A 27608-nucleotide genomic window follows, 5' to 3' on the forward strand; every position below is an offset into this window, starting at 1 on the left:
TCACACCAAGGGCACTGGTGTGATATAAAAGGAACAGTGCATCTGCTGATGTTTGTTCATGCAGAGCAACGGTCCCTCAGTGAGTATCAACTACTGTGCAGGATTTTTGGAATAGTTGAGGCATTTTGAGTTTGGATCTTTCTAGAAACTGCTCTTCAGTGTTCCTGTGCTGTTGCAGTAAAGTGAGGTGAGTATGGTGGTGTTCTGGGTAAAATTTTAAACACATATGAATGAGACGCTGAAGTGTTTTGTCTTTGATTCAGGAGGGGAAGATGAGCACTGATGGGGAGATGTCAGTTTTTGGGGTTGCTGCCCAGTTCCTCCGTAAGTCAGAGAGGGAGAGGACGGAGGCTCAGGCCCGACCCTTTGACGGCAAGACGGCCTGCTTCGTCTGCGAGGAGAAAGAGCTGTACGTGAAGGCTGAGATCCAGGACAGGCAGGACGGCAAAGTCACTGTCAAGACCATGGATGACAGAGTGGGTTGCTCTGATAAACTCGCCTTTTATTAGACACTGAACACACCCAGTGAATATGGCTCTAGTGCTGAATGTGATACAGAAGGATTTCATGCATCATCGGGGAGACCTGTAAAAACTGCAATAAAGAACCTGCAGAATGTTATTAGGCTGCTTTCAACAGAGACAGTTAACCTTCCCTGTGGCTCTAAATCCACAAAAGTAAAACTGTGTATAAAAATCTCAGCTCACATTATTAAAATATGCGCACAGTAAATACCCTATAACCTTTTAGTACTTTGAAAACACATTTTCCAAATTTTTATGTATCGTAATCTTTCATTTTGGAGCTATTGATGTAGTTGTCTGTTTTGCAGACTCTAACCGTCAAAGAGGACCAAGTATTTCCCATGAACCCGCCAAAGTTTGATAAGATTGAGGACATGGTGATGATGACGCACCTCCATGAACCTGCAGTGCTGTTCAACCTAAAGGAGCGATACGCAGCCTGGATGATCTACGTAAGTCATGCAGGGAAAAGGATGCCACACAATCTTGATTTAACACCTAGACGCGGAAAGCAGAGTTTAGAATGTATTTGCGACTAAAGTGAGATTATTTTTAATGATTTCCAATACAGTTCCACAATGTAACAAGTTAAATGACTCAGATTACTTAGCTCTGTGCTTTACTTAAGGACATTTTACCTATCTGGATAAAGCTGATACTTATGTCAGTAAAATTTAGAAAAAACAATAAAATTGTATGGGAAGTAATGAGTGTTACAGCTAATAATTTTACAAAGAGACAGGTGACAGCAAAGCAGGGCAAAACGACTGCAATGAGACACAAAACAGTTGAAAAACACACACAATGCAACTAGAAACAGATGTAAGATAACCTCAAAGTGATGCAACACAACCATAGAGACATTAAATCCCTACAAAAGAGACACAAAAGAACTGCAAATACATATGGCATGACTCTGCAACATACAAAAAAAATGGCACAAAATATTTACTGAGACACAAAACAAAGAGACGCAAAACTACTGCAGAGACATAAAATCACTACAAAAGAGACATGAGACGTAAAATGACTACACAACATAAAAAAAATAAAAAAGACATGCAAAACAAATGACTGCAAAAACGCACAAAACTATCAAAAAGAGACATGAGATAACTGCAAAGACATCTAAATGCCCTTTGGATCATAATCTGTTCATGAATGTGATAACAATAATCTCTATCATTTTTTTTTGTTTCTTCAAGTCTCCTTATAGCAGTTTAGTATCTCTTCATGTTTTTTGTGTCTTATAGTGGTTATTCTGTGTCCATTTGTGACCATTTAGCAATGATTTGAAATTGTTTCTGTCGTCATGTAGTCTGTAGTTATTTTTTTTTTGCATTCGTTTGTATTTATTCTGTGTCATTTTGTAGCTATTTTCAATGTCTTTGAAGTAAGTGTAGATGCTTTTGCAGTTGTTTCACGGCTCTTTTTACGCTTTGTGGTAGTTTTGCATCTCTTTATGTTCGTTTTGAACCTCGGTTTAGTAGGTTTGTGTCTCTGCAGTAGTTTTGGGTCTGTGTATAGTCTTTTTGGTAGTTTTGCATATCTTGCTGTTAATTCTGTTTCTTCCTCTAGTTGTTTTGTGCCACTAACTGAACGTAACAGCAAAATGCTGAACTCAAACAAAAAGTCAGCGTTGTTTTGTAGAAGTCGCCGTGTTGCTACGATCACACCTTTCATTGTTTTCCATGCAGACCTACTCTGGGCTCTTCTGTGTTACTGTGAATCCTTACAAATGGCTGCCAGTCTACAACCCGGAGGTGGTTCAGGCCTACAGAGGGAAGAAGCGGATGGAGGTTCCCCCTCACATCTTCGCCCTGTCTGACAACGCCTACCAGTTCATGCTCACTGGTACTGTAGCAGCAAATCAGAGCAAACAAAACATATTTTTCCTCTCTATTTAACTCTCCTGTCTTGTGTCCTCAGATCGGGAAAATCAGTCTATACTCATCACGTAAGTGTAATACAGATTTTTTTTTTAAATATATATATTTCAGAGGACATCAAGCTGATAAATGTGTATAAAGTTGTGTTTTTCTTCTTAGTGGAGAATCTGGTGCAGGCAAGACAGTCAACACCAAACGTGTCATTCAGTATTTTGCAACGATCGCGGTGCCTGTAGAAAAGAAAAAGGAGACAACCAGTAAAATAAAGGTGAGCTCATGCAGCTTGCAGAGTCAGTCGTTTGTTTTCAGAAAGAAGCAGGCATCACATTTACATGTTCGCTCTTCATCAGGGAACTCTGGAGGATCAAATTATCCAGGCCAACCCGCTGCTGGAAGCTTTCGGGAATGCAAAGACTGTCAGGAATGACAACTCGTCTCGCTTTGTAAGTGGGCTGCAGGGACTTTGTTTTGATTTAACATGAATTTGTTCAGCACACAGAGTAAGAAGCTACTTTTTTCAATGAATAGGGTAAATTCATCCGAATACACTTTGGTACGACTGGTAAACTGGCATCTGCAGACATCGAAACATGTAAGTTTATATCCTGGTAATTTAGTGTGAATTATGTTGCCGTGAAGAACACATTTAAATTTAACCTTTTCCTTCCTGAAAGACCTGCTGGAGAAATCGAGAGTAACTTTCCAGCTCTCGGCTGAGAGGAGTTATCACATCTTTTATCAGCTCACTTGCAACAAGAAGCCTGAACTTATTGGTAATCTGATGAGTCCTTGTTGTCTTATTTGATAATTTTATTTCTAATTTGCACAAAGAGATCTGAACTTGATTTCTTTCCCTTCAGATCTGCTTCTTATCACCACCAACCCCTACGACTTTGCCTTCATCAGTCAAGGAGAAATCAGTGTCAAAAGCATCAACGATGCAGAGGAGCTCATGGCTACAGATGTGAGTTTGTAGCACGTAGAGTTTGATGTGTCAGGTTTCAGTTGCTTAACATCTGAATTCGGCATTTTTTAATATAAACACAGGAAGCTTTTGATATTCTCGGCTTCACTGGTGAAGAGAAAATGTCCGTCTATAAGCTGACCGGCGCTGTGATGCATTATGGGAACATGAAGTTCAAGCAGAAGCAGCGGGAGGAGCAGGCTGAGCCTGATGGCACTGAGGGTAAGGATGGCGCTCCAGCGTTCATGCTGCTATAAAAAGCAGGAAATGGATCCAAATGAAAAGATACATAGAAAAGTTGTGTTTTGTTGCAGTGGCTGATAAAGCTGCATATCTGATGGGCCTCAACTCGGCTGATCTGCTGAAAAACCTCTGTTACCCCAGAGTGAAGGTTGGAAATGAGTTTGTTACCAAAGGACAGAATGTGCAGCAGGTGAGAACACAAACTCTTCTTCCTGACATATGAAGTGTTTCACTGCAGAAGGTCATCCATGGTGTCTTTTTGCAACAGTTACGGCACTTATTTTGTGTCTGTTTGCTGTTGCATCCCTTGGTTGTAGTTTAGTATCACTTCATGAGTGTCTCATTGTGGTCGTTTTGTGTCTATTTGTGGTCATTTAGCATTTTTTTGTCATTATTTCTGTGGTTGTTTCCTGTTTAGTTAATTTTTTGCATCTATATGTACTCATTCTGTGTCGCTTTGCAGTCATTTTGCATGTAATTGTGGTAATTTTTGATCTTTTGCAGTTGTTTTACAACTCTTTTTGGTAGTTTTGGTATTACTTTACAGTTGTTTTGTGTCACTTTGTGGGTATTTTGCAAATCTATGTAGTAATTTGGTTTCTCTTTGCGGTTGTTTTGGGTCTGATCAAGGTTGTTTACACCTGTTTTTGGTAGTTTTGCCCGTCTTTATGTTTGTTTTGTTTCACTCTATTGTCCTGCTGAAGTTGTTTTGCATCTGCATGGTTATTTCACATCTTTGGTGATCATAGTAATTTAGTGTCTTTTTATATTAATTTTGTGTCTATTTGTGGTTGTCTGCCACCTTTTTGTCATTGTTTGTACTATTTAGTGTCTGTAGTTACTTGGTGTTTTTGCAGTTGTTTCATGTCTGATTGTTTGACATCCACTTGAAGTCCTGTTGCATCAATTTGTAGGTATTCTGTGTTACTTTGCAGTCATTTTGCATTATTTCTTGGGAGCTTTGTTTCTCTTGATGTTTATTTTAAATGTCCTCATGGTCGCTTTGTGTGCAGCAGGGTCCATATTGAGTAAACCCTCCATGATTGTTCTGTATATAGACTATTTACCTGTTTCTTTGCAGGTGTACAACTCCATTGGTGCGCTCGCAAAATCAGTCTATGAGAAGATGTTTTTGTGGATGGTCGTACGAATCAACCAGCAGCTGGATACGAAGCAATCCAGACAACATTTCATTGGAGTTTTGGATATCGCTGGCTTCGAGATTTTTGATGTAGGTGTTAAAAATAAATCTGTTCACTTCCCAGGAGCTTACTGAATATAGTGTTTATTTTGATAGGATCTGTACTGTTTGTATTTAGTACAACAGCATGGAGCAACTCTGCATCAATTTCACCAATGAGAAGCTGCAACAGTTTTTCAACCACCACATGTTCGTACTGGAGCAAGAAGAATATAAAAAGGAAGGAATCGACTGGGAGTTTATTGACTTTGGGATGGACCTGGCTGCCTGCATTGAGCTCATTGAAAAGGTGCTATATACTGATGAATTTAAAATAGTGGTGTACTTAATAAATGTTGCAAAGATGATCATTTTGTTAATAATAAAGGTTTGCCTTCCAGCCAATGGGCATCTTCTCTATCCTCGAGGAAGAGTGCATGTTCCCCAAATCAACAGATACCTCCTTCAAGAACAAACTGTACGACCAACATCTAGGTAAGAACAACTGCTTCCTGAAACCCAAAACAGTCAAAGGCAAGCCTGAAGCTCACTTCACTCTGGTGCACTACGCCGGCACCGTGGACTACAACATCACTGGCTGGCTGGAGAAGAACAAAGACCCACTGAATGAGTCGGTGGTGCAGCTTTACCAGAAGTCATCAGTCAAAATTCTGGCCATGCTGTACGCAACTTTCTCTGGATCTGAGGGTAAGTATGTTTACAACAATTTTATGGATATTTTTATATACGCAGAATATACATACAATTTGTTGTGAACAGTTGCAGAAATGCAAAATCTGAATATCCTTACTGCAAGTACAATGGTGATTTCTGTTAATTATGAACCTGCAAACTGAAAACTATCCTTCGCTGTGATATATGTCTGTTTAAACTGTGTTGGTAAAACAGAAGCACCTGCAGGAGGAGCCAAAAAAGGAGCCAAGAAGAAGGGAGCATCTTTTCAAACAGTGTCGGCTGTGTTCAGGGTAAGACTGTTAAGTGTCCAGCCACATCTACAGATATCAGCAAGAAATGCTAATTTAAAATATTTATTTAAAAAATAAAAAAAAAAAAAAAAAAAAAAAAAAGTGTGTTATTCCAAAATAATAAAATACCTACATAGGAGGTAAGCGGCTAATCCCTTACTTAAAGTCTCTGGTGTTTTGCTCACAATTTTTCTGATTATCTATTAAAGGAATATTTTATAAGGAGAATAGGAAATATGGATAGCTGTTTTCTGTAGACTAGATGAGAAGATCAACACCACCTTTATTCATCTGTATTTAAACATTAAGACTACGGCAGCTGGTTAGTTTTGCTTAGCACAAGAACTAGAAACCCAGGGAAACAGTCAGCCTTGGTTCTTAAAGGAGAAAAACTGTCCACATTTTAGATATTAAAACAAAACAAGCTTAAAACATTCAAAATTCTACAGTTCCCATGTGAAATTTCTTACAGGAGAATCTTGGGAAGCTTATGACCAACTTGAGAACTACTCATCCTCATTTTGTACGTTGCTTGATACCAAATGAGACCAAAACACCAGGTAGGTTTTGATAATTTCATCATTTTGATAATATGCCACACGGACACGGCTAAAGAGACTTATTGCCTTCTTATTGCCTTATAGGTGCTATGGAGAACTACCTGGTCATCCACCAGCTCCGCTGTAATGGCGTGCTGGAAGGCATCCGGATCTGCAGGAAAGGATTTCCGAGCAGAATTCTCTATGGCGACTTCAAACAGAGGTAAATACACCTTTACTTTTAAATATTTCATATTATGTAATCTCATACTCAGTCAGATCTGTAACTCTTCCTACAGATACAGGATTCTTAACGCCAGCGCTGTTCCAGAGGGTCAGTTCATGGACAACAAAAAAGCTGCAGAGAAACTGCTGGGCTCAATTGACGTGGATCACACCCAGTACAAGTTTGGACACACTAAGGTTTTTATCTGTCTGAGAACACTTGGTTAATCGTCATTAAGATATTAAGAGCAAATGAGCAAGGAAAGGCAATAATTACCTGTAATTCCAGGTGTTTTTTAAAGCCGGCCTGCTCGGTGCCTTGGAGGAAATGAGGGATGAGCGATTAGCCCAGGTTGTGATGTCCACTCAGGCTCTGTGTCGCGGCTACCTCATCCGGCTGGAGTATCAGAAGATGATGGCTAGAAAGTAAAGATGTTTACAGTTTTATTACTGCTTTATTTCTACATTTATGTATATATTTATGTATTTTTACATGTATTTATTTATGTACTTGTCTCTATGTGATAATGACGAATGAGGTCCTAAATAATAGATGGTTAGCACAGCCAGCTTGACAGAGGCTACAGATTTGCAAAGAATCATTTGCTTTTGTCCGATCCTGCTTTCAACTGAGGATCGGACTGCATACTTAATTCACATATATACACAGAAATTTAAAAATACAGAAATGCAAAGATACAGAAAATATAGACATATCGAAAACATAGGTTCATTTATATAAGTTCAGAAATATCATCAAGACGTTACCTCACTTAGTTCTCATATTTGATCTGATTTGATTGATAAATAACCTTTATTTTTGTTGCATTTTCAAAGGCATCAAGAAAAAAAAAGCTTTTACACTAAATTTTGTTTCCAGTTTTTGTGTTTTGTTTGCTTATTGCATCTTCAAAATTAGCCTTTAAAAAGTGTGTAATTGTAAAATGTAACTCCAATAAGCTCCTAGATTTCAGGAAATATTACCGAGAACAGCAACTAACATCTTAAGTTACAGCATTAGCTCTCATCTAAACCTTTTCAGCTGTTTTTTGAGTTGAAATTGTTTTGATGAATATCATTCACTTGTTTGATGACTGACAACACAGAAAATACGTTCAAAAAACCCAAACCACTATGGTGTACCAAAGTAAATGATTGTTAAAAAAAAAAAAAAAAAAAAAAAAAATTAAATAACATTTAAAATCATGATATGGGTTGAAAAATACAAAAAAAATGTGATGGGTGTCTTTTCTGTAAAAATCTTGCATTTTAAACTAAAGTGAGTTTTACTTTGACAGGGAGGCCATCTACACAATCCAGTACAACTTCCGCTCTTTCATGAACGTGAAACACTGGCCATGGATGAAACTGTATTTCAAGCTGAAACCTCTTCTGAAGAGTGCTGAAGCTGAGAAAGAAATGGCCCAAATGAAGGTGGATTTCACAAAACTAAAGGAGGATTTGGCCAAATCAGAAAACCGGCGGAGGGAGCTGGAGGAGAAAATGGTCTCCATCGTACAAGAGAAGAACGATCTCCTGCTTCAAGTGCAGGCGGTAAGTTAAACCAATGAAAGAGCTGATTATTATCCATATGGGTGTTCTAAGCTCTACTGCTGGTCTACAGGAGGCCGACAACCTGCTGGATGCAGAGGAGAGATGCGAAGGACTCATCAAAAGCAAGATCCAGCTAGAGGCCAAGCTGAAGGAGGTGATGGAGAGACTGGAAGATGAGGAGGAGGTCAACGCTGAGCTGACGGCCAAGAAGAGGAAGCTCGAGGACGAGTGTGCTGAACTGAAGAGAGACATTGACGACTTGGAGCTCACATTAGCCAAAGTGGAAAAAGAGAAACATGCTGTAGAAAACAAGGTGAGCCTGTTTGTTGCTGCTATTTGAACATGTTGTTGGAGGACTGCTTCATCTTCCTTCTTAATTATGACTTTAGGTGAAAAACCTGACAGAGGAAATCCTGAGCCAAGATGAAAACATCACCAAACTGTCCAAAGAGAAGAAAGCCCTGCAGGAGGCTCATCAGCAAACACTGGACGACCTGCAGTTAGAGGAGGACAAAATGAATGCTCTGACCAAAGCCAAAACTAAACTGGAACAGCAGGTAGACGAGGTGAGCTACAGTGACAAACAGTGAAGACAGGGATGGTTTAGTACACTATGCTGCTACTGTTAAGACATAGATGATGACTGAGTTTGTATTTTCAGCTGGAAGGTTCATTGGAACAAGAGAAAAAAGTTCGTATGGATCTGGAAAGAGCCAAGAGGAAGCTGGAGGGAGATCTGAAACTTGCTCAAGAGTCCATAATGGATCTGGAGAATGAGAAACAGCAGCTGGACGAAAAGACGAAAAAGTAGGGAGTGGATGATTTTGGCTTTGGTACCAAAAGAACATTTTTGGGGGGTTTTTCAAATGGCCTTTAATGTAAACATGAATAGACAGGCGGTAGGAAGATACTCGCATTGATTACCAAATGACACTTGCACTTCTAATTTCACTCGTTCAAAGCATATTAGTTGCTCGTCACTTTGCGAGCTGTTTCTGTTTAATAAAAACATTGGTTTGGGGTATTAAACAACTTGTTTCACAGGTAAAAAAAAAATCTGTAGATGCTGGTGTCCACACAGAGAAGAGAAAGGTTAAATGACTACAGTCCTGGTCACCATTATTGGCACCCTTTCATTTTTTGCAAAACCTGTACAATATCTCCAGAAATAAATGGAAATGTACCAAATTCATATGATCAGAAGTTTTTAATTGGATGTCCAAAGTAATTTAACAAAAAATAATATTTTTCAACTCACATGCTGTAATTTCCCAGAGGAAATAAGAAAAATTACATGGACAGTAATAAAGGCACCCCTCCTTAATATTTGGTTGCACACCCTTTAGTAGTGTTGACCGCCTCCAAATGTTTCTTGTAGCCATCTATATGCTTCTTGCACTTCTCAGCTTGTATTTTCTCCCACTCTTCCTTTGCAGTTTGTTCAAGCTCATGAACATTTGTAGGACTCCTTGCCTCAATGGCAGATTTCAGCTCAAACCATAAATATTTGATGTGACTGAGATCAGGACTCATTGCTGGCCAGTTTAAAACATTTTTTTTCCCTTTTCAACCATTCCTGCATGCTTTTGAATGTGTGCTTTTGGTCTTTATCATGATCTTCGACACAAACCTAGTGTTCTTACACTGGGTAGCACCTTTCGTTCTAAAATTCCTTGGTAATCCTCTGATTTCAAGATTCCTGTGATACGGTCAAGGCCTCCAGAATCAGATGCAGCAAAGCAGCCCCATGATATTATGGATCCTCCACCATGGTTAACTGTTGGTAGTGTGTTCTTTTCCTTATGTGCTTCACTGCGCCGTCTGTAAGCAAATTGTTGGTGTGCATTGCCAAAAAGCTGTATTTTTGTTTCGTCCACAAAACATTTTCCTAGAAGGGTCGTGGTTTGTCCAGGTACTCTTTGGCAAAGATCAGTCGTTCCTTTTTATGCGGTTTCTTCAGCAGTGGGGGTCTTCTTTGGTCTTCGCCCATGAAGCCCGGCTTGGTTTAGTGTGTGGTGTATTGTACATGATGAAACAGTTACCCTAGACTGTTCCAGGTCAGCTTTCAGGTCTTTGGGTGTTTTACGTGGTGTTTTTTCCACAGTTCGCTCCAACCTTCAAAGACTTCCCTCATCAATTTTCCTCTTCCCCCCACGTCCAGGCAGGTTCTTAACAGTTCCATGCTTAGCAAACTTCTTAATAACGTTGCACACTGTCGAAACAGGGATAAAAAAAACGTCCTTGGAGATAGCCTTATACCCTTTAGAGGTCTTGTGTTTGCTAATAATGACAATTTGGTTTGCCTCAGACAGCTCCCTTGTCTTCAGCATTGTGACAAAGGAACAGAACTTTATAAAATATTAGTCAACATTCATTGGCTAATTTATGTCATGTGGACACTGACAGTTTATCCCCAGCTGATTCTAATTTCTTATTAATTGCAGATGAGTCAAAATGTGTTTTCCCCACACTGATTTAAAGGGTGTTAATACCAATGTCACAGCACAATCTTTCAGTTTCTCTTTTTTTCCACCTATTGCTTTTTTTAAAATGTTTTATCATTTGTTTCACTAGATTCACTTTTTCAGGAGATATTCTACATTACGTATTTAAATTTCATGGGTGCCAATAATAGTGACCAGGACGATAGATATACTGTGAAAGGTGTCTCTTTTACTGACCAAACCATAGACAATTATTAACATTTATCACCTTTCAGCTTATTGTTTTGGTTTTATGGACCACAGCTGTACTGTTTTAGGTTTACTCTCCAAACAAATAATGTTGCTGGAACAAGGTTCTTCACAGATCTTCGAGAAAAATACAGTTGAAGAAAATGCTTCTCAGCCCAAGGACAGCAAATTTTCAGAATACAAAAAGAGCTACTGGAGTCTGTTGCTTAATTCACAGCCTTTATTCACCATTCTTGATAGAGTCAGAACCTTTTGATGAAGAAACAGAAGTGTTAATAGACTTTTCCATAATAAAAGCTTGCGAATTAAGCAGTGTGCTCCAGCAACCCTTTTGGTATGCTGAATGATGGTGTTGCTTTGTGTCTGTTGAAAATAACACATCCTTCATAACAACTTCATAATCTGGTAATATTTCAGTGTTTACACCATGTATCATTTATTGCATGTAGGTAAAATATATCCACCTGCATGGTTGAACATGATGAAATTTAAAAAATGACATATAATTTCTGCTATCTTATGATTCCGCTTTTTGGAAGTGCACACTTTGTCCTTTGTTCAACAGTGCAAAGTTAACTTGAAATACCAGTCATCTCTATGGCTGTGTCACTTTTGTGATTTTTGCAAAGTTTGACACAAATAAAACGAAAGCTTTGTTTCATTTTACAGGAAAGACTTCGAGTTGTCGCAACTACAGTCAAAGGTAGAAGATGAACAAGCCCTTGGTGCACAGCTACAGAAGAAGATAAAAGAGCTCCAGGTAAAGAAATTAATCAATAGATGGAGTGTGAGGATGTTATGAAGAGAAATCATTGAAGTGGGTGTCTACTTTTGATGTGAACAGTGGGGCTGCAGATGATGATTATTTTGATTGTTGATTACTTCTTTGGTCTATAAAATGTCAGAAAATGGTGAAAAATGTCAGTCAGTCTTTTCCAGAGCCCAAGATGATGTCTTCAGATGTCTTATTTTGTCCTTTTTGTCCCAAAGATATTCAGTTCACTGTCATAGAGAAGTAAAGAAACCAGAAAAAAAACAAATTTTAGAAGATGGACTTGGACGATTCCTCCTTTGTTGTGGAAATTAATTCGAGAATTTTTTAATGAGGAAAATTGGAATTGATTTAATAGCTGACTGCTAACTGATTAATTACTGCAGCTAAGGTCAACACACTATGTATCAAAGGCTGCAATTTAATTGGGTGTTTTCATAAATAAAACTGTGAAACAGCACCAGCAGTAGTTCACCACACGGCTAACCCTCATTAATGAGAAGCAGGACTCTGAAGTTGGGCTACAGAAACCTGTGAAGTGATGTGACATAATTACTCAGGGAACACAGACAAAATTCAGAAATGCTCTATAATTACTAAATAATAATGTAAATCACCACATAGGCTCGAATTGAGGAGCTAGAGGAGGAAATTGAGTCAGAACGAGCAGCTCGAGCCAAAGTAGAGAAGCAGAGGTCTGATCTGTCCAGAGAGCTGGAGGAGATCACCGAGCGGCTGGAGGAGGCTGGAGGAGCCACCGCCGCTCAGGTGGAGATGAACAAGAAGCGAGAGGCCGAGTTCCTGAAACTCCGCAGAGAGCTGGAGGAGTTTTCTCTGCAGCACGACGCTACCTCCGCTGCTCTGCGCAAGAAACATTCAGACAGTGTGGCTGAAATGGGAGAACAGCTGGATAACATCCAGAGAGTCCGGCAGAAACTAGAGAAGGAGAAGAGCGAATTAAGGCTGGAAATGGATGACTTATCGAGCAACATGGAAAACATGGCCAAAGCAAAGGTCAGTTTTCATATTTACTGTGATTTATATAATCAACTCCATGTAAGGAGATGTCAAGTTGATTTTTCTTTTTTTTTTAAATCTGAAGATAAATTTAGAGAAACTGTGCCGTTCACTCGAAGATCAACTGAACGAGGTAAAAGCCAAAGAAGACGAGCATCAGAGACTCATAAATGACCTTTCAAGCCAGAAAGCTCGACTTCAGACAGAAAATGGTGAGTATCTGATCGTATCTGAATCAGACAGACTCCCAGATGAACCAGTTCCACTGATTCTTTTCCCTCTTATCATCCAGCTGAGATGTCTCGGCAGCTGGAAGAAAAGGAATCCCTAATGTTGCAGCTGACCAGAGGAAAGCAGGCCTACATTCAGCAGATTGAGGAGCTGAAGCGACTTCATGAGGAGGAAGTGAAGGTGACCTTCTGACAAAGCACACAAAGATGATTGGATTGTTTGAGAGTTTAAAGTGTTTATGATGTTTCTTTCTTCCTGTTAAGGCTAAAAACGCCCTAGCTCACAGTTTGCAGTCATCCCGTCATGACTGTGAGCTGCTCAGAGAGCAGTACGAGGAGGAACAGGAGGCCAAAGCTGAGATGCATCGCTGCCTGTCCAAGGCCAACAGCGACGTGGCTCAGTGGAGAACCAAATATGAGACGGACGCCATTCAACGCACCGAAGAGCTCGAGGAGGCCAAGTAAGAAACATCTCCACACCGGCTGGAAACCTAAAGGCTTCTCGTGGGATCTTATGATGTGGTGGTTGTTCTTCCACAGGAAGAAGCTAGCTCTCCGCCTGCAGGATGCAGAAGAAGCTGTGGAGGCTGTCAACTCCAAATGTTTCTCCCTTGAAAAGACCAAACAGCGGCTGCAGGGGGAGGTGGAGGATCTGATGATGGACATGGAGAGATCGAATGCTGCAGCTGCTGCCTTGGACAAGAAGCAGAGGAACTTTGACAAGGTTTTAATAAGACTTTCAAATTGCCTGCAATTGATAAAGTAACTGAGAGGCTCAGTAGGCAAAATATAATCCAAATGAACCTGTAAAACAGCTTTTTAAAACAATTTTTCACAGTTTTTATTAACAATCTGTTGTTTTACTGTTAGAAAAAACATTGTAATTTTACAGATAGGAGAAGACAGTGTTGAAGGACAAATGAAGGATTGAAAATTTTGAATTTTTTTAAACTATGATTTCAAAAAGCTTTGGTAAATATCAATTAAATCACTGAAAAATATATTATTTACATGCTGACTGTGAAAAAACAGGCCATGTCAGAAATCTATGTTTTTACAAATAGTAATTTAATCTGTTATAATGACTGCAAAAGTACATGGTTTTTATTGTACTTAAATGGCATAAATATCATTGTCTTATCAATATTTTGCCATAGTTTCTCTTTCTGGGCTCTTTAATGAAAGTTGAGGTTAAGTAGCTGCAACCAGTGTGGCAGAAAATTCTCTTTTTTCTTTGTCAAAATAAGAAGATGTTAAATATACTTATTTATTTTGGCTATTTTGGGACTGATTCCTTCTCATAAACATAAAAATCAAAGGAAGCAATTTAATAGCTGAGTTAGACACTTAAGCTCGAGGCTATTTTTAAAATTTCCATGTGAAAAAACATCCCAAAACTCAGTCTGTAACAGCTTCTGTGGCCTTTGGCTCAATTAGACACCTGGGGAACCAAACACAGGCTACTTGTCGTAAAAACTGACAACACAAATGTTATATTTTCCTATACTGTCTTTGGTTGTAGGTTCTGGCTGAGTGGAAACAGAAATATGAGGAGGGTCAAACAGAGCTGGAGTCGGCTCTAAAAGAGGTACGCTCTCTGGGAACTGACAACTTCAAGATGAAGAACACCTTCGAAGAATGCCTGGAACAGTTGGAGACACTCAAACGGGAAAATAAAAACCTGCAACGTATGTCAAAGCCTAATTTAAAATCTATGATAATGCTGTATCCTGTGTTTTTTTTAATCGACTACGGGTCGAACATTATCATGTTTCTGTTTCACTGCAGAGGAAATAATGGACCTGACTGAGCAGCTGGGAGAGATGGGGAAAACCATCCACGAGCTCGAAAAATCAAAGAAACAGACTGAGCAGGAAAAGTTGGAAGCCCAGGCGTCTCTGGAGGAGGCAGAGGTTAACACAAAGAAAATATAAAGATCGTGTGTGTTTAAACAAATTCTACCATCTCAGGTCAGTATGGCTTCATGTCTGCTTTTTCTCTCAGGCCTCCCTGGAACACGAGGAATCCAAGATCCTGCGAGTCCAGCTGGAACTGAACCAGGTGAAGTCAGAGGTGGACAAGAAGATAGCTGAGAAGGATGAAGAGATCGAACAGCTGAAGAGAAGCAGTCAAAGAGTCATTGACACGATGCAAAGTAACTTGGACGCTGAGGTCCGGAGCAGGAATGATGCACTGAGAGTGAAGAAGAAGATGGAAGGAGACCTGAACGAGATGGAAATCCAGCTCAGCCACGCTAACAGGCAGGCGGCTGAAGCTCAGAAACAGCTGAGGAACATACAAGTTCAGCTCAAGGTTGGTCACAAACACACCCGATGTACGGAGTGAGCACTGTTAGCTACATGAAATCAAATAGAAACATGCTTCATTCACTAATTTGACTGTCTAGGAGGTTCAGCTTCACCTCGACGACGCCCTGAGAAGCAGTGATGACATGAAGGAGCAGGTTGCCATGTCTGAGCGCAGGAGTAACCTCATGCAGGCTGAGATAGAGGAGATCCGAGCAGCTCTGGAGCAGACGGAGAGGAGCCGCAAGCTGGCAGAGCAGGAGCTGCTGGACGCCAGCGAAAGAGTTCAGCTGCTTCACTCACAGGTTCAAATTCACCAATATTTCATCAGATTTCACTTTAGAGTGAGCTTCAAAGACTGCCTCTAGATGCTTAAAAGCTGTATAACCAACATATTTCTGATAATGAATGCCATGACTGTTTTTGAAAGAGATTGCTCATAGGAATGGTGCTTTATTGCATCTTTTAGGGCATTATAGGTTTTAGGATGTGTCTACACTTAGCAGATTAAATTTTAAAATGGCATTTTGGTCAAAAAACTGCACCCCTGCTCGATTCTGCAAATATGCCACAATGAGCAATTCACCTTCAGCTGGACATGTGCTGAGACATATGACCAAGCCAGCCTTAGAAAACCAACATAGAAGAAGAATTGTTCATTGCATGAAGATGACAACTATTTTAAAGCTTTGACTTTGTCACAGAAGAACCAAAAGTGTTGCTCGTGTTACCTTTGTGATTGTTCTTCTTCTTCCTAGTTTAGTTCAAGAAAACAAATACAAGCACTACTGTCTGCTTTTGTTCTGTCAGAGATATAACATTTCTGCAAAAATCAGTTTACCTCCATAAGCACTACAACACCAAATGGGGTTTTCAGATTTGTACACTCCTGAGCTCGATATAGAAAAGCAAAGTTTTGGGGGATAAAGTGGCATTTACATTTGGATGGAAGCTCAAAATAAAGAGGAAAAGATGCCTTTACAAATTTGCTGGGCTTAGTGTGGATGCAGCCTTTGTTTTCTTGCCCACAATTGTATTCTCCTGTTTCATTCTCAGTGATTCGACACATACATGACCCATTTCTCCCTTTAAATTTATTCTGATTAAGATTTTGGCAGGTAGATTAAAATAATTTGGTGATATAAAATAAATCAGGTGGTGCATTAATTCAATTTGTGTCCAATTTTTCCAAATGAAGACGCAACGTCCTCTTGTACAGTATCAATGCAAGATTTTTGCAGCATTTATATTATATCAAATACCATAAAAAAATATTGTATTGGATTTTGGAAATATTTTTAGATTGTAATGTCAAACTAATTGATTGCTTCCAGAACACCAGCCTACTCAACAGTCGGAAGAAGTTGGAGGCTGATCTGTCTCTGACTCAGGGTGAGATGGACGATAGTGTCCAAGCAGCCAGGAACGCTGAGGAGAAAGCCAAGAAGGCAATCACTGATGTAAGTGGACTTTGCTGAGTTTTTGTCAAGTGGATGCCATCATCTACCAGCCATTTTATTACATTTTTTAGGCTGCCATGATGGCTGAGGAACTGAAGAAGGAGCAGGATACCAGCGCCCACCTGGAGAGGATGAAGAAGAACCTGGAGGTCACAGTGAAAGACCTACAGCAGCGACTCGATGAGGCCGAGAACCTGGCCATGAAAGGCGGGAAGAAGCAGCTGCAAAAACTGGAAGCCAGGGTAATAGGTTGGATATGCTACATTAGGAAAATGAGGGTGTAATTCTAAGTCAAACGAATTGTGTCTTTTGCAGGTTCGAGAACTTGAGAATGAGCTTGAAGCAGAACAAAGACATCAGTCAGATTCTGTGAAAGGAGTCCGCAAACTAGACCGCAAGATTAAAGAGCTCACCTATCAGGTAAACCCACTGAAAGATCTTGTTTCATGTCTTGTACAAGTTGTTACAAATATAAAAGATATGCTGGTTTGTTACTAAAAAACAGTCTGATGAGGACAAGAAGAACATAATGAGGCTGCAGGAGCTGATGGACAAACTGCAGATGAAGGTTAAAGTGTACAAGAGGCAGGCTGAAGAGGCTGTGAGTGACTTTTTCTGTCAGATATTGACTTACGTGACATTTGGAGGTTTTTGTTGATAATTTTTTCGGTGCCTGACAGGAAGAACAAGCCAACACTCATCTGACGAAGCTGAGGAAGGTGCAGCACGAGCTGGAGGAGGCTGAGGAGCGAGCTGACATTGCTGAGTCCCAGGTCAATAAGATGAAAGTCAAGAGTCGAGACATGGGCAAGGTGAGTCGGTCAGCTTCAGCCAACTCAAGACACTTTTAAAATACATTCACAAGACTAAGTAACTTATTTTTTTTCTCATTTTTCAGGCAAAAGACAGCGGAGAGAAGTCGTAATCAGCTGCCATGAAGCCACTATCGACTGCTGTGTCTTAGTTTGCAACATACTCTTAACCAAATATGTATTTTTCTTCATTTAAAGCCACTATATGTATAATTTCGTGCAGTTCAATTGACTCTCTGGTGGTTGTAGGAAAATAAGCTCATTTATCTCAGTAGCAGTTTGTCATTTGCATTGTTGCCCGTCAGTGTTATTTTCTACAACTGGAGGGCACCAATGCAGAAAATGTTCACATTTTACACATAGTGGCTTTAGATATTAAGTGGCACAATTCATACGTGCATTAATTTGTTTTGTGGTAGTGGATGTATGTTGCCTTAATTGCAATTAAATCTAGAAAAAAAGCCACTCTCTGACTCACTGTATTAATCTGGAGAGCAGCGTATTAACATTATTACTATTTCATTGCTGTTGAATATGAAAAGGAGGAACAGATTTGATTGAAGTGCAATGGCGCAAACAACAGGACAAAGAAAATTTTAAAATATTTATTACTCCTCTAAAACTAAAACAGACAAGAATAGACAGAGAAACGCCAGTGTGACAGTGAAGGCAACTGCAGGGGTGAAAACAGTGACAGAAAATGGGAAAATGAAATCTAAGATACATATACAAGGACAGAATAAACTGTTGAACAAAGAAGAAAATGACACAAAAGACCAAACTGGCATGCAGTGAAATAGAAAGTCTAGATAAAGCTGTTAGGGGAGAAGTAGGACACAAACAAAACTCGATTAAACTCCTTCCTGCTCGTTCTCTGTGCAATTATGACTGTGTTACTCTGCTAGAATATCACCTGCGATGAGGCTTAGTAAATTCATTAATCACATTCATTTTTACACAGGAACTTCAAGACCAGCAAATTAGGTAGGATCCATCCTCATGTCACACCAGTTTTTAATTATGGTTTTACATTCTCAAATTGAGTTACACTTCATTAGGCACACAGCGTACAATAAAGCAAACCCACAGCTTTTGTGGCCCCTGGGTAACCAGGGCTCCAGGGACTTTGACCAGCTAATTAAAATCATATAATTAATCTACCTTTTACATCACGTGTGTTTAAGGGCTTATTTTTTCTGCAGCGCCCCCTGCTGTACATTGTTTATATGAGAAACAAGTTTCTCATTAACCAAAACCAAAGTGTCACCCAAATACATGTCACAAAATGATTGCACCTCATAAGCTACAGGGATGTAAAATTTGATGTTTATACACGTTACTGTTGCAACTACCAGCTTCCATTCTGTTTTTATCACAAGCAAGTGTGTTAAAATTCTTTGACTGTTTTGGTGCAAGACAAAGATCTAACCGATGTCCTATATTGTCAGGTAGATGCATAAATTAAGTAGTTAATGCTTTATATATTTAATGAAACAGGTGTCTTCTTCAATTTAAGCCAATAACCATGTTTGCATATAAAGTTAATGTGTTAAATCAGTGGGTTAATATAATTTAAGTATTTGGAGACATGTTATTGTAGCTACATGTCAGCAGTTGATTCATGCTTTTCATAACGTTGTAACTTGATTTGTTTTAGTAAGAGTTACTGATATGAGTTAGCAGGCTATGATATTAATATAAGAATCTATAAACTATTATGTATTTGATCTCAACACAACATTTGTGTCCACTGGTAAAGAGCGTTCTGCTACTCGCCCTGTCCCTCTTGTGCCTGGAAAACAAACACATTGGTGCAAAAATAGTGTTTATAAATACAGAATCTTAAAATAAGTCTCTGTTTCTTGCATTAGCATTGATTGTAGAAAGCAAAAATATTATGACTATTTTTTGAAAAAGCATGTTTTTCACACAGTTTGCACTTTTATTGATGACTTTTGAGATTTTGTTTTTAACCAAAAACTGCTTCTTAACTCCTAGATTGGAAATTAAGTGCTAATTTTTCATCTACTGATCAACACATGGTCACAGCTAAATACTAGTGATTACAGTTTCTTTAAAATACAGTACCTTTGTGCCGATTTCACGGCTCTTGGCTCGCATCTTGTTGGCCAGCGACTCAGCCACGTCAGCTCTCTCCTCGGCCTCCTCCAACTCGTGCTGGGCTTTCCTGAATCTGGCCATGTGCATGTTGGACTGCTCCTCCTGAAAATCAATAGTTTCCATTTTACTGGTGATCTGACGCTTCACTGTATCCCTGAATACTCAATGAACTGATGGTGATTCACTCACAGCTTCTTCAGCGTGTCGCTTGTAGGCTTTCATTTTGATCTGGAGCTTGTCCACCAAATCCTGCAGTCGAACATTGTTTTTCTTGTCTTCCTCAGACTGAAAGAAGAAACAACAAAGTGAAAAAGTCGCATAAACAATGAGACACTAAAATGAATGCTAGTTCATTAAATTAGGAAAAACTAGTTTTACCTGATAGGTCAGCTCTTTGACCTTTCTCTCGTATTTACGAACTCCTTTGATGGCCTCAGTAGAACGTTTTTGTTCTGCTTCAAGTTCGTTTTCCAGCTCACGGACCTGAGTACAAGTCAGGAGAGAGTTCTCAGGATGTTAGGCATTTTAATGTCAAAATATTTCTGGATTTTTTTATCTGGGATTTCTATTGAACTGCTAATGTTTTTGTCCAACAGTTATTTCAACACTTCAACACAGAAAAATTAGGTATTTACTGCTCAGTTTTTGATTACAAGATTCTGGAAGGTACTTGCAGCTTCCATTATATCATATCCATGTATATAACAGTTCTACACCATCTAAAACATAAACAACCACAATTCAGCTATTCTCAATTAGCTTGACTGTCTATCACCTGTATTTTGATGATGGCATAGCAGTGGGATTTTACATTTATTGGTTGCATTTTCAGGTTGCTTCTCACTACTTGAATCTTCCTATTGTGAAGTTGTAACTAGATAAAGCACACAGACCCTGGACTCAAGTTTCTGAAGCTGTTTCTTTCCACCCTTCATAGCCAAGTTTTCAGCCTCATCCAGGCGATGCTGCAGGTCTTTAACTGTGACCTCCAGGTTCTTCTTCATCCTCTCCAGGTGAGCACTGGTGTCCTGCTCCTTCCTCAGCTCCTCAGCCATCATGGCAGCCTGAAGGTGCCACAACAGTAGCATTGGTTCCTTTAATATCATGACATCTGTGATAACCGAAAAGCCAAGAGACCTGCATGAGCGCCCTTACATCAGTAATTGCTTTCTTGGCCTTCTCCTCTGCATTCCTGGCCTCTTGAACAGCTTCTTCTATTTCACCATGAAGCTGCGTTAGATCCCCCTCAAGTTTCTTCTTGGTGTTTATTAGACTGGTGTTCTGTCAAAGATCAAAGACAGGTAAACTGAAGAATCTGCAATCAGAAGGGATTGTGAGAAGTTAGTACCAGGAAACAGCTCACCTGAGAATGAAGAAGTCCAGCGCGCTCACTGGCATCAACCAGCTCCTGTTCGGCTATTTTGCGGCTCCTCTCCGTTTGTTCCACAGCAGCTCGGAGTTCTTCAATCTCAGCCTGCATCAGGGTGGTTCTGCGCTCCATCATGGCTACCTGCTCCTTCATATCATCCTGACCTCTGACTGAGTCATCCAGGTGGATTTGGGCATCCTGAAAATGCATTTAGTTTTAGTTAGATTAGTTAGTTAGGTTGTCCCAACTTGTGATGACTAATAGCCTTGCTTTAAATCATCGCTCTGTGTTAACAGTATTAAAAGTGGACATCAGTAATATGTGATTGTACCTTGAGCTGCCCCTGAACATTCCTCAGTTGTTTCTGAGCCTCGGCCGACTGCCTGTTGGCGTGGCTCAGCTGGATCTCCATCTCATTCAGATCTCCCTCCATCTTCTTCTTCAGTCGCAGGGCGTCGTTCCTGCTCCGGACCTCGGCGTCCAGAGTGGTCTGCATCGACTCCATCACCCTCTGGTTGTTCCTCTTCATCTGGTCGATCTCCTCGTCTTTCTCTGCCAGCTTTCGGTCAACTTCAGCCTTCATCTGGTTCAGGTCCATTTGTACCCGTAGGATCTTAGACTCCTCCTGCTCCAGTGAGGCCTTAAAAAAATGTAAGGATATCGTTCCAATAACAGTATCTAGTATCATTCACTTATGTCTTATTCAGAATGCATCTTTTTTCTACTGTTTAATAATTTTCTATATGTGATACCTCTGCTTCCTCCAGTGCCGTCTGCATGTCATATTTCTCCGTCTCCACGTGCTTCTTAAATTTCTCCAGCTCATGAATCGTCTTTCCGCTTTCTCCAAGTTGTTCTGTCAGGTCTGAAATCTCCTCTGTTTTGAAAGATGAGATTACAGGGATGTCTTAAAAAACCTGATTTAAAACTTTGCTTCTCACAAACCAACAATAAGATTTCACTCACGTTGCAGGTTTTTATTTTCCCTTTTTAGTGTCTCCAGATGATCCAGGGCTTCCTCATAGGAGTTTTTCAGTTTGAACAGCTCAGTGCTCAGAGATCGAGTTTCTTTCTGAGTGCCTTCAAGCTCTGCCTGAGACTCCTCGTACTTCTGCTTCCACTCAGCTAGAACCTGAACTCAAGGAAACATTTGTTAGTAACAGTTAATGGTGTAACATGAATAAATGTAAGTGGTGTTAAGCATAGTCTTCAAAGAAAATACCTTGTCAAAGCTCCTCTGCTTCTTGTCGAGGGTAGCAGCAAAGCTGTTGGACCTTTCCACATCTACCATCAGGTCGTCCATTTCATTCTGAAGTCGTTGTTTCGTTTTCTCCAGTGAGGCACATTTTGAATTCACTGCTTCGATTTGCTCCTCGGCCTCTTGGAGACGCTGGGCGAGCTTTTTCCTGTAGCAAGTAAAACCATGTTTGTAAATTACGATACTTACAAGGTGCCAGCTTTAAAAACATCACATAGTCAGTATTATGCTTGATTTATGCTCAACAAAATGACCTCAGTGCAAGGGTGCAAGCCAGCAAACATATAATTGACTTAATTAATCACTAGTATCCAAAACCTAGAAGGTAGCCTTCCTAAGGATAGACATACATTACTGTTCAAAAGTTTGGGGTCACCCAGGCAATTTCATGTTTTCCATGAAAACTCACACTTTTATTCATGTGCTAACATAAATGCACAAGGGTTTCTAATCATTAATTAGCCTTTCAACACCATTAGCTAACACTATGTAGCATTAGAACACAGGAGTGATGGTTGCTGGAAATGTTCCTCTGTACCCCTATGTAGATATTCCATTAAAAATCAGCTGTTTTCTGCTAGAATAGTCATTTACCACATAAGCAATGCCTAGATTTCTGATTCATTTAATGTTATCTTCATTGAAAAAAACTGCTTTTCTTTCAAAAACAAGGACATTTCTAAGTGACCCCAAAATTTTGAATGGTAGTGTATATATATATATACTCATCATATCATGCAGGTAAGGTTCACATTTTGCTTTCAGATAAAAGAAATTCAATATAAATGATTATGAATTAGGAATACAACCAATATGAAAACCATCAGGGCTTGTAGAGCTTTATATTACAGGTAACTTCCTAAAAACTTCTTGTAAGTTTCCTCGAAATAACACTGTATTATTTCACAAGGTAAAGAGAGGAAAATATAGGTTACTGCATATATTTTAGTTTCATCAGTCATGTTTAGTTTGAAAGTTGTTGTCTGATTCAAATGTAAAGATTCAGCCATTCTTCTGTTATTACTAGAGACTCCTGTATGTGTTGAACTAAATGCTCATCTGTAGAATCATTTCATATTTATGTGTGTTTAGCTGAGTGGCTGTAATTTGTAGGTTATGTTTGCAATTACTTGGAACAATTGATTGTAAATGAACCAAATAAACATTTTCTTATCCTCAGGCAAATTCGCAAAAAAATATCAGAGAAATTGTGGACCAGCTGAAGAAAATGTGACTGTGGTGTTCTACTGAAATATTAACCTACATAATCTAATAATCTGGCTAAGTACTTTCATTTCCTCTTTATCATATCATGTAGCATCATGTATTGATCACTCTCAGTGTATAATTACTTTGCCTCCTCGAGCTCTTCAGTGCGTTGGATGGCATCAGTCTCATATTTGTTCCTCCACAGAGCCACCTCAGTGTTTGCCTTAGACAAACTTCGCTGCAGCTCAGCTTTGGCCTCCTGCTCTTCCTCATACTGTTCCCGAAGCAGATCACAGTCATGACGAGCTGACTGCAAACTGTGAGCGAGGGCGTTCTTAGCCTACAGAATACGAAATACATATGAAACACTGTGCAAAAAAAGCCAAATAAACCATACAAGTCACATTTTGTGAGCTGATTACTTTTGTTTCCTCCTCAATAAGTCGCTTTAACTCATCGATCTGTGTGGTGAATCCCTGCTTTCCTCTCGTCAGCTGGGAAATGAGACTTTCTCTTTCTTCCATTTGACGGGAAAATTCAGCTAAGACAAGCAAAGCAGGAAAAATATTTCATTAAAAGTCAGAAACTTTGTAAACTGTAGTAAAATGAGGAACAGAATTACCATTCTCAGTCTGAAAACGGGCTCTCTGATTGGACAGATCTGAGATTTGTCTCATGTTTTCTTCATTTTTGGTCTTCAGCTCCATGAGCTGATCCTCCAGTGAGCGACACATCTTCTCCAGGTTCACCTACAAGAATTTAAATTAACACAAATTTCAAACAGTGAAACGACTTCTTGATTTCCTAAACGTTAAACACATATTTTCAGTTTTATAAATATCACCTTTGCTTTTGCAACTGTTTCCATATTGCTGGTCAAATCATCGATCTCCATCTTCAGTTCGCTCTTTTCCTTCTCCAGTTTCTGCTTGATCCTCTGGAGGTTGTCGATCTGCTCTCCCAGCTCGGCCATGCTGTCAGCCTGCTTCTTGCGCAGTGCGGCGGCTGTGGCCTCGTGGTGTAGCGTCGACTCCTCCAGGTCGCGTCGCAGCTTGATGAACTCGGCTTCGCGCTTCTTGTTCATCTCGATCTGAGAGGCGGTGGCTCCTCCAGCCTCCTCCAGCCTCTCGCTGATCTCATCGATCTCCCTGGCCAGGTCAGACCTCTGCTTCTCGATCTTGGCTCGGACCGCTCGCTCGGCCTCGACTTCTTCCTCAAGTTCTTCAATGCGCGCCTGACAGAAAAACACATGTATGATTTAAATATTAGTGTTGTTATGTAATGCATTTCTAATTTGATCACCACAATTCCTGAATTTCTCCAACACCAAGTAATGACAGCACATTTTAAAAAAGGATAACAGAGTTGGTGATCTTTGGTCCACTTTAAGATTTCTTATACAGACTCACCTACAACAAACCAAGCTGGTCTTGAGGTCAGTGAAAGATGTCACAGAAAGCATTAACTTAAATTAACTTAACGTGCATCTTTGACCTACCTAAAGTTGGATCATCATCTGATTTTCATCTCCTGTCATCAGTTGCATTGTGTGTTATCAGTTTTGCAGGTTTTTGTTTTACATTCAAACCTTGTACAATGTTTGTTTTTGGTTCATCTTGTGATTGTAATGTTGTGGCCGGCAGAATGACTCACAGAATGCCCTTATGAAAGCATCTTTTCAGACTTTCCATACTGAGCATCTATTTAATGAATCACAAAATCTTACGAGCCCATAAGGCCTTTTCTCATATTTATATATCATCAGTCCAGTTTATTAGTATGGAATTCACTCTTCTAGATAATTACCATCCTATTATATTTTAGCTTCTATGACTGTATGTATCATCATATCTATTAAATATATGCAAATACATAGTGAAAATAGCCTGCTTGGACACTGAATTGATTACAATGTCTGACACTTACATGGAGTTCCTTCATCTTCTTTTGGAGCTGGTTGTTTATTGCTTGCTCATCTGCAATTTTGCTCATCAACTGGTTGTTTTCAAATTCTTTTCTGTGAAAACAAGAGGTATTTTATTAATTTGGGGCCTAATTCTCCTGATACATTCTGTATAAGATCAGCTTACTTCTTAATTTTCTCCTCAGACTGCTGTTTGTCATTTTCTACATCCATCAGTGATTCCTGCGTGAGCTTCAAATCCCCCTCGAGCTTCCTCTTGGCTCTCTCCAAGTCCATGCGGACCTTCTTTTCTTGCTCCAGTGAACCTTCAAGCTTTTAAAGTAAATTGCACAAAGTTAATTGAGACATTTAGCAACACCAGTGGCTGACTGTATTATTCTCTCTGCAGCTGCTCACATCATCCACTTGTTGCTCCAGTTTAGTCTTGGCTTTGGTCAGAGAGTTGACTTTGTCTTCCTCTGCTTGAAGGTCGTCCAGCGTTTGCTGATGGGACTCCTGAAGGGCTTTTTTCTCCTTGGTCAGTTTGGTGATGTTTTCATCCTGACCAGCCAGCTCCTCCATGAGGTTTTTAACCTACAAAAGCAGAAACACCAGTATGAATGAAAATGTTCAACTGGAATGAATTCACAGAGATCCTACTCTTTCATACACTTTGATCCTGACTGAAATATTTGATAAACTGCCATGACATTCAATGCAGTTCAGGTATTCTAATGACCTTAGTGATGTAGCACTGCCATGAGGCTGGCATCTGTGGGTATAAGTGAAATGGACTGACAACTACAGGATGGATTAGCGTGAAATTTGCTAAAGATGTGCATGTGCCCCTCAAGATTAAGTGTAATAATTTCAGAAGCAACCTCACACAAAGCTGCTGTTATCCTTGCCGTGGATTATGGGACTCCATGAGGCTGAAAACGGATAGGAATACTCTGAAGAATCTGAGGTAAAAGCTGAGGCTGGGACAAAGAAAAACCTGCTGTGACAACAACTGAAAAGTGATCTCAAACCACAAACAACTAAACAATAAGTGCAGTTATTCCACATTAATATCCAGAAATGAAACTCAGTAATATCTTGTCACTTGGACCTTTCTGACTACATATTGTAGTGTACTATGACAACAGTACAGCTCCATTAAGGAGAAATCCTGCCTCATGCTACATAGTACAATGATGTTTTGGGAATGTATTTGTGTCACCAGCTTGTGTTACTGCATCAACAAAATCAGGGCGATGCAGAAATGCTTTTCTCAGTATGGTGTGGAAGAATTTGAAAGGTCTGCACAGATTTGCAGCCTTTATCCCCATCTGACACCTTTGGAATAAACTGACTTCAATCTGTAGCATCAAGTAAAATTTGAAAAATCTGTGGTTTTGTTTAGTGCTAATCATGCAATGTTAGCATGCTAGGTAGCTAAACTAACCTGGGGAACACGGTAAACATTATATCTCCTAAACATCTACATGTAAGCATGCTGATGCCAGCGTTTAGGTAAGCACGGCTGTTATTTTTGCATCAAAACAAAAGTGACACAAGGAAAAACAATTGTACTGATGCTTTTCTTGCATTTGTGCAAACCACTAAAAATTGCCACTTAATCCCTCTGAAATGTTGGGCAGTTTTTCAGATTTCCACCTTACAAAAAGACAGCTTCTTCCAAAAAGACTTGAAATCACAAACCTTGTTTTCAGTAGCATGTTTCTCCTTCTCAACTTTGGCCAGGGTCATCTCCAGGTCATCGATGTCTTTTTTCAGTTCAGAACATTCGTCTTCAAGCTTCCGCTTCTTGGCAGTCAGCTCGGCGTTCATCTCCTCCTCGTCCTCCAGTCTCTCGGTCACCTCTTTGAGTTTGGCCTCAAGCTGGATTTTGCTTTTGATCAAGCCTTCACACCTCTCCTCAGCATCGCAAAGATTTTCTGAGTCCTAAGAAAAAAATACATTTCCAATGTGTAATCATTTGGACACTGAAGTGACACAGATCAGTGGCTTTCATTTGCTATGATACTGACAGCTTGCACTTGCAGGAGGAGGTTGTTCTTCTCCTGCACTAGAGAAACCATTTTCTCTTCAAGCTCCTTCCTCTTGGACTCTGACTTTGCCAGATCTTCTTTACATTTGACAAAGTCCTCTTTCATGGTCGCCATCTCCTTTTCAGTTTCTGCACTTTTTAGAAGGGGCTTTATTTTGAAGAACAGCTTCATCCATGGCCAGTGTTTAACACTCATGAACGATCGCAGGTTATACTGCAGAATCCAGACACAGTCTCTGAAAAATAAACAGCGGTGGTTTGTGTCTGTGTTTTATTAGTTTTAATCATTATGGAGGAGCTT

The 27608-nt window shown here is 39.7% G+C and overlaps 2 protein-coding genes across 2 annotated transcripts in view; one reads left to right on the top strand and one right to left on the bottom strand.

Annotated features, from left to right (window-relative positions):
• Positions 1–63: 63 nt before the first annotated feature.
• On the top strand, positions 64–17859 carry LOC111574856 (myosin-4-like). The gene is made up of 40 exons (XM_035952575.2): positions 64–187; positions 264–476; positions 833–976; positions 2222–2378; positions 2454–2481; positions 2573–2681; positions 2764–2856; positions 2942–3005; positions 3088–3186; positions 3274–3377; positions 3461–3599; positions 3692–3810; positions 4702–4851; positions 4940–5110; positions 5202–5508; positions 5710–5786; positions 6259–6346; positions 6431–6548; positions 6625–6748; positions 6840–6976; positions 7849–8104; positions 8175–8417; positions 8494–8670; positions 8766–8911; positions 11467–11557; positions 12194–12583; positions 12672–12798; positions 12879–12997; positions 13081–13277; positions 13357–13540; positions 14339–14504; positions 14605–14729; positions 14821–15129; positions 15224–15427; positions 16457–16582; positions 16654–16824; positions 16898–17002; positions 17088–17183; positions 17263–17394; positions 17481–17859. The coding sequence occupies exons 2-40, from the start codon at positions 273–275 to the stop codon at positions 17505–17507; spliced, it is 5823 nt and encodes a 1940-aa protein (XP_035808468.1). The 5' UTR covers positions 64–187; positions 264–272; the 3' UTR covers positions 17508–17859.
• LOC111574855 (myosin heavy chain, fast skeletal muscle-like) overlaps positions 2324–27608 on the bottom strand; it is a 35841-nt gene continuing 10556 nt past the window's right edge. The window contains exons 21-41 of the mRNA XM_055005106.1: positions 27288–27543; positions 26959–27201; positions 25672–25848; positions 25442–25587; positions 25278–25368; positions 24196–24585; positions 23974–24100; positions 23774–23892; positions 23495–23691; positions 22107–22290; positions 21851–22016; positions 21637–21761; positions 21216–21524; positions 20879–21082; positions 20671–20796; positions 20409–20579; positions 19894–19998; positions 19705–19800; positions 19483–19617; positions 6828–6969; positions 2324–2643 (exon numbers count right to left, since the gene is read on the bottom strand). Coding sequence (XP_054861081.1) covers positions 6940–6969; positions 19483–19617; positions 19705–19800; positions 19894–19998; positions 20409–20579; positions 20671–20796; positions 20879–21082; positions 21216–21524; positions 21637–21761; positions 21851–22016; positions 22107–22290; positions 23495–23691; positions 23774–23892; positions 23974–24100; positions 24196–24585; positions 25278–25368; positions 25442–25587; positions 25672–25848; positions 26959–27201; positions 27288–27543 — 3397 coding nt within the window. The 3' untranslated portion in view covers positions 2324–2643; positions 6828–6939. The remainder of the gene's footprint in view (positions 2644–6827; positions 6970–19482; positions 19618–19704; positions 19801–19893; positions 19999–20408; positions 20580–20670; positions 20797–20878; positions 21083–21215; positions 21525–21636; positions 21762–21850; positions 22017–22106; positions 22291–23494; positions 23692–23773; positions 23893–23973; positions 24101–24195; positions 24586–25277; positions 25369–25441; positions 25588–25671; positions 25849–26958; positions 27202–27287; positions 27544–27608) is intronic.

The sequence above is a fragment of the Amphiprion ocellaris genome, chromosome 19 (assembly GCF_022539595.1).
Source record: "Amphiprion ocellaris isolate individual 3 ecotype Okinawa chromosome 19, ASM2253959v1, whole genome shotgun sequence".
Taxonomy (NCBI): Eukaryota; Metazoa; Chordata; class Actinopteri; family Pomacentridae; genus Amphiprion; species Amphiprion ocellaris.

Excerpts from the sequence above, each read along its gene's own strand:
- LOC111574856 (XM_035952575.2), top strand. The coding sequence starts at position 273 with ATGAGCACTGATGGGGAGATGTCAGTTTTTGGGGTTGCTGCCCAGTTC. Across the intron at positions 3,378-3,460 it reads AGGAGCTCATGGCTACAGAT|GAAGCTTTTGATATTCTCGG; the intron begins GTGAGTTTGTAG and ends ATATAAACACAG. Across the intron at positions 5,509-5,709 it reads AACTTTCTCTGGATCTGAGG|AAGCACCTGCAGGAGGAGCC; the intron begins GTAAGTATGTTT and ends TTGGTAAAACAG.